Source organism: Myxocyprinus asiaticus, chromosome 28, assembly GCF_019703515.2.
Source record: "Myxocyprinus asiaticus isolate MX2 ecotype Aquarium Trade chromosome 28, UBuf_Myxa_2, whole genome shotgun sequence".
Classification (NCBI taxonomy): domain Eukaryota; kingdom Metazoa; phylum Chordata; class Actinopteri; order Cypriniformes; family Catostomidae; genus Myxocyprinus; species Myxocyprinus asiaticus.
In genome coordinates this window covers 45,065,661-45,072,251 of record NC_059371.1, presented here as the reverse complement: position 1 = coordinate 45,072,251, position 6,591 = coordinate 45,065,661, and the positions used below count along the sequence as shown (strand labels likewise).

The 6,591-nt window shown below is 38.3% G+C and overlaps 1 protein-coding gene across 2 annotated transcripts; it reads left to right on the top strand.

Moving 5' to 3' along the window:
- Window positions 1-1,471: 1,471 nt before the first annotated feature.
- Window positions 1,472-4,087, top strand: LOC127419342 (high mobility group protein B2-like). 2 transcript variants are annotated; one of them, XM_051660701.1, is made up of 5 exons: window positions 1,472-1,557; window positions 2,515-2,674; window positions 2,780-2,931; window positions 3,131-3,305; window positions 3,422-4,087. In XM_051660701.1, the coding sequence occupies exons 2-5, from the start codon at window positions 2,525-2,527 to the stop codon at window positions 3,593-3,595; spliced, it is 651 nt and encodes a 216-aa protein (XP_051516661.1). In that variant the 5' UTR covers window positions 1,472-1,557; window positions 2,515-2,524; the 3' UTR covers window positions 3,596-4,087. The 2 variants fall into 2 exon arrangements, with proteins under 2 accessions (XP_051516661.1, XP_051516660.1); XM_051660700.1 differs by lacking the exon at window positions 1,472-1,557 and adding an exon at window positions 1,608-1,802.
- Window positions 4,088-6,591: the final 2,504 nt, after the last annotated feature.

The window sequence follows — 6,591 nt, the reverse complement described above, 5'->3', positions numbered from 1 at the left end:
TTTATATCATCTTGAACTTACACTGACACCTAGTGGTGTGGATGCAGCATAATATAACATATCTAACATGGCCGTCCCCATGATGGCACCCTCTCTATGTAGAATAAAACAGCTTTTATACAAGTACTGTGAGTGTTCATGATTTCATACACATGTTTCAAAATTGCAATTAATTTCTTTAGGAATAAAACTTTTTTTTAAAATACTGAGTGCACCTTTAAAGTCAAAAATGTTATGTGCTGTAACCGTATTTTTGCTGTCAAAAATATCAGATACATTTTGTTTCTTTTTTTTTCTCCCCAGTTTGGCATGCCCAATTCCCAATGCGCTCTAAGTCCTCATGGTGGCATAGTGACACGCCTCAATCCGGGTGGTGGAGGATGAATCTCAGTTGCCTCCATTTTGTGCTTCAATAATCACATGGACCAACTGCAGCATGCAATTGTTTTAATGCATTATTTACATGGGTACATTTAACTTTGGTAAATAGGCTAAAGGAGTGTGTTCAATAGCATATTACCCTTTTTTTGTGCAATTGAAATTGGTATCGAGAATGGTGAAATTTTACTGTTATTGGTACCAACTAGTGAAATTTTAGTATCGTGACAACACTAGTGACCGCGTCTTTCAAGCTGAAAAAAGGTACAAAAAATATAAAAAGTCATTTGATTGCTTTGTGCAAAGAAAAGACAGAATTTCACCTGTTATTCACTGAAAATCTTCCCCTCTGTTCATTTACGGCACATGGAAAAACAATGGCGTTGCACCGTCGATGGTGACGTCAAACCTTTTTTTGAATGTGAACCTGATCGCAAATTAGACTTTGTAGCGGAGGGGAAGATTTTCAGTGAATAACAACTTTTCTGAATATAGAGTGCAAGTCATATGGACTACTTCTATGGTGCTTTTGTAGCTTGAGAGACGCTATGCTCTGTCGTTGTATGAAAGAGAGCAGTGTGAACAACCTGCTAAACATCTCCATTTGTGTGGTTTTGAACAACATGAGTGTGAGGAAATTATGACACAATTTTCATGTATTTATTACGCAGATAAGATGAACCTCTGCTGCAGAAGTTCAGCTGCTCCCTTCACACTCATAACCTCACTCAAGGATCCTCCAGGGTCAAAGGTCATGGGCTCAGGGGTCACAAAAACAGGGGACCCAATCAACTCCAAGTATCCTGCAGCGGTCTCTCCTTGTACGACCTATTAAATAGCTAGAATAATCGCTAATAATTCTGTAGTGAAGACTGATGTAGGATGACCTGTTTGCAGCATGAACTATAAAATGTGGGATATACTGCCTATTATACATTCTGAAGCTTTTGTATGCAAACATTTAAACCAGGCCGCGGATTTTACTCCACCAATCAGCGCCGCGGATTCCTCCGGAAGCGTCCGGTGATTGGACGTAGCCCTCTGTGACTGATTTCAAAATGAACCAATCAGCCGCCGAGCCCAGGCGGTCGTCCGTTCTGCGCATGACTAGGAGGGATCAAGTGGGTGACGCAGAACAGAGGAGAGAAGCGCGCGCTGGTCATCGGAGATAAAGGAAAGGTTTGTGCAACTTAAAGTCTTTATACTTTAACGCTGTTAAAGCACACATTCACTTCTCTACCTGTGTATGGTGAAATAGTGCTGTATGCACGACTTATGCATTTGAGTTTGGCTGTTACTTCATTTTTGTGAGACCGCGCGTGCGTTTGTGTACTGCTGAACACCGGAGCGCGCGCACTTAAAGTGTTTGAACTGGGATTCGGTGCAGTAACGGTGGTGTGTGATCGGTTTGATGTATGCATTGAGTGAGTTCTGTGTTTATAGATGCTGTAATGTGTTTAGAAAGAGGGATGGGGAGGGCTGAACGCGGATTAGGCGGGAAGGAAAATGGAGGAATCTTAGTTCAACAAAAGATTCGGAGCAACAAACCGAGTTCAAGCACGCGCATTTCAACGCAAAAATCGTTTGTTTGTTTATGCATTTCAATGCAACTATTTTCTATTTCAATGCAATTATCTATATATACATGCATTTCGTTTCTGTGTGGACTTTAGTCCCCATCCTTTGCACATTACCCATGCAAGGCTGAAAACACCTCTAGTTAGTGTTCTTATGCTTAACCCTAAAACAATGTATTAGCTAGAAATGGCACTTGGTGCTATGTTTACAAAATAAAAACAATACGGTTTTGAATGACTGGAAAAATTATGGAAATTCATTTGTCTAAATGTGTGAGAATCCTGAACAAATGGATCTTCGGAGTAATTTTTACACACTGTACTTTATTTTGTATTATTGTATTTGCCCTTAGTTCATATATCATACATGTATTAGTGTGTGTGTGTGTGTGTATATACACAGACACATGCACGCACACACATACTAATACATATTTATTAGTGTGTGTGTGTGTGTGTGTGTGTATATATATATATATATATATATATATGAATGAACTAAGGGCTAATACAAAAATAAATGCATGGTCAATAAAGTTATTTTCCTATCTTCTGTTAGCTGATCAGCCATGGTGAAGGGAGACGTTAATAAACCCAAAGGAAAGACGTCTGCGTACGCTTACTTCGTCCAGACCTGTCGCGATGAACACAAGCGCAAGAGTCCCGACGTGCCGGTCAACTTCTCGGAGTTCTCCAAGAAATGCTCAGAGAGATGGAAGGTGAGTCATGCAGTTCCTATCTCGTATCTACAGCACAATTTGTCATGATCATAATACTGTTTTTGTAAGTGGAGATGCACGACTGTTTGTCTTCGCTCTGCACAGACCCTGAACGCTTCAGAGAAGAGCAAGTTTGAAGACATGGCGAAAGTAGATAAAGTACGTTACGACAAGGAGATGAAGTCTTACGTGCCGCCCAAAGGTGTCGGAAAGACGGGCAGAAAGAAGAAAGACCCCAACGCCCCGAAACGGCCCCCGTAAGTTACGCTCGTTTTGGGCTTCCTTTCATCTGGTATAATTTGCTCTCTGTGAGTCTATAAAATGTGTAAGTCACTTCGGAGAAGAGTGCTAAATGATGAAATGTAAATGTTTCGCTTTTAAATATTTCCCATAAGTTACTGGCACAGTTTTGCGTTCAGAAGCATTGATTTCATGATTCTTTGTATTTCTGTGAAGATCTGCGTTCTTCGTCTTTTGCTCTGAATTTCGGCCGACGGTGAGGAGCGAGAACCCCAATCTGTCCATCGGAGAGATCGCGAAGAAGCTGGGAGAGTTGTGGTCTAGGCAGAGCAGCAAAGACCGCGTACCCTACGAACAGAAGGCCATGAAACTGCGTGAGAAATACGAGAAGGTGAACGGACATTGTTTTTAATAGTGTATACAATGTAAATGTTTCAGACTCAATAGGGCTGCATGTATATTGTCTTGTGGGCGGATCTAGACATCTGACATCTCTCTGGTTTGCAGGACGTCGCGGCATACCGCGCAGGGGGCGGAGCTGCGGATAAGAGGGGGCCGGGTCGACCCACAGGCTCGGCTAAAAAAGTCCAGGTAGATGATGATGATGGAGGGAGGAGGGAGGATGATGAAGAGGTGGACGAGGATGATGATGATGAGGATGATGACGAGGACGACGAATAGAGTGTGTTTGTGTTTGAAGCATCACTGGTGTTGGGGAGTGGTTTCGTTTTTTATTATTGTTTTTTTGTATTTTTTACATGTTAATGTTTTTACACAGAATGTCTCCAGCAATAATAAAAATGCAAAAGGGTTTGTTAGATTGCTTTTTTTTATTTTTGTATACGTCCAGCAGTTTAATTCAACAATGTGTAGAATTTTTTTTTATAATAAAATTTTACGTTTTTGAAATATTTGTTGGTTCCCGATGAATTTATGATGCTGGATTTTGTTGATAAAAGATCACTAAGGTCTTGAAAGAAAGCTGGTGACTAATTAATGGGCAGATAGAATAACAATATATGGATTTTTCATATTCAACGCTATTATTGTCTTAGGGCCATTTCTGACACGGGACCGTTGAAGAATGTGTCAAAAATTATTTTCGGTCCTGGAACCAAAGGTTGTGACTGTCAAGACCATCCAAACAAACAAAATAAAATATATATATATATATATATTTTTGTGTTCAAGTGTTTATAAAAGAAATGGCGTTAACGGGTCAATTTTGACCCGTATGCGAAGAACCAGTTGACCTTTTGGATTTTCTGGATGTTTTACAGCTTTAAATAGTTTTTTGTACATATATTATGAATCAAATTTGACCTTAAAATATTTCAAATGTTCTCAAATTTAGCCCTCCCCCACACCTGTTTCACGGGGTACAGCATTTTCCCTCAAACAGGGTTTGTGCGCACATAAATGCAATGTATTTTTTAGTTTCGAACTGGTAATATATTGGTAAATAATAGGGCTTGGTATTGATACAGATTATCCATTTTGATTCAGATTCACAAGCTTTTGATTCATATGGGTTATTTCAGTTATGTCCTTTTTGCTTATATAAAAATGATCTCCCAGTTTAACTAGATACATTAGGAAAATATTAATTTTACTAATATTTTATTACTTTTTCTTCATTTTGTCTTTTTGAAAATGAACAAATAAATGTATTCAATAAATAAGATATTATATTTCATATATTTTGTTACATTGCATAATTTGTTCTATTTACATTGATTTGTTGAACATGTGCTAAAACTGGTACTGTCTCTTTAACAAAAAACGGCATTTATGTAAACAAAGCCTTTAAATGAGCGCATGTTAACGAGAGAGGACTGGAATGGCTTTACCTCATCTGTGCGATGCATGATTAGATTTAAATGTTTTTTTTTTCTTTAGTTATTTTTTTAAGTAATTTTTGATCTACAACTGACTGTAAAGAACAGAAAGAGTATTAAAAGACCGTATACAATAACAAATGGGTCACGTGGATCTCGTCTTTGGACACACATTACACGGAACAACTTTTGAACATTTACCAGCCAGTTGCCAAATATATTCACTTTAGTCGCATAGCGGGAAATTTGATTGCAAATGTGAGTGATTTCCTCTCACTGTAGTGGAGGGTTGGACATTGAGTGAAAGATCAATCTTGGGATTTAAGGATCGAAATAGTTAAAATGCGAATCGCGATGCATCGGAAAAACAATATTTTTACCCACCCACATTATTTTATATGATAGGGTACGATGGGGCTGAAGACCCACAATAATAATAATAGTAACTTTTTATAGCAGCTTTTAGCAATTTACCACAAAGTTCTTCACAAAACATAAATTGTACACTTAGTAAAACACAACACATGCACATGTGATAGAAGCAAGTCTATACAAATGAGGTTTTAAACAAGACTTCAAAACAGACACAGATTCACCAGCTCTAATATCCCAGGACAGGCTGTTCTATAATCGAGGGGTGTTCACTACAAACGCTCTGTCGCCTTTGTTTCTGGATCTTGGAACAGCCAACAGTTCACGACAAGAAGATCTAAGAGGTCTAACTGTTTGGAAAGGCCTTAAAAGTTCTGCTAAATATTCTGTTGCACAAACCATGTAATGCTTTATATGTAGTTAATAAAGTCTTAAAATCAACCCTAAAATGAGCTTGCAACCAATGCAAAGAAGCTAAAACTGGAGTAATATGATTGAAAGACCCTGTTCATTCAAAAGTCTAGCTGCAGCAGTCGTGTTAAAGTGCGTTGATTTAAAGTTGAAAAAACAGTGCATTACAATAATCAAGGCGAGACAAAATAAAAGCATGAATAAGCTTCTCTGTATCCCTGAAACTCAAAGCATGTCTCACCTTGGAAATGGTCCTTAACTCATAAAAACAAGACTGAACTAACTTCCTGATGTGATATTCAAAATTTTAATTAGTATCAAAATAGACGTCCAAATTTCTCACCACCTGCTGAATTTAATGTTGTATTTTCGAAGAGGTAACATATACGTAGAGTGAAAACAATATTGGCCCTAACAGTGATCCTTGCGGAACACCATAATGTATTGTTGAAGAGGAGGACATCTCATCTCTGACAGACACTACAAATTTCCTATTTGTGAAGTAGGAAATAAACCAATCTAAAGTCACCCCAGATATTCCCACCCATCTCTTCATTGTATTAAATGCTGCAGTTAAATCAAGCAACTCTCTAGCGTCCTCCGCCATCAATAAATCATTGGTCACCCTAAGACAGCAAATAGAAATAACTGGATCACAAGAACTAAGGCATTCGGAATTGAATTTAAATTTAAATTGAACTTGAATTAATTTTACTTTCTTTTTTTGGTGATGTCACCTTTTTTCCTCACAGTAGAAGTAATGGTTATCTCTGGGACACATTTCAGGCCTTTATCTGCTGTAGGTTCCTGCAGAAGGTTCTGTAGAACAACCATCATAAGAACTTCCATCTCTTGAAGCTGCAACAGAACCTCATTCTCACTCACCTGTGCTGGCATCTGGTTCCACAGCTTCAGGTGGGTTCTGTCCAAACTTTCATCATGGTTCAGGAGATCTACAGTAGAATGTGCTCAAGTAGCAGGGCATTAAAGTCATTTTAAATGGTATCATTAATTTCCTGCAGAAATAAAATTTCTTCATGGTAAACTGGACTGTAT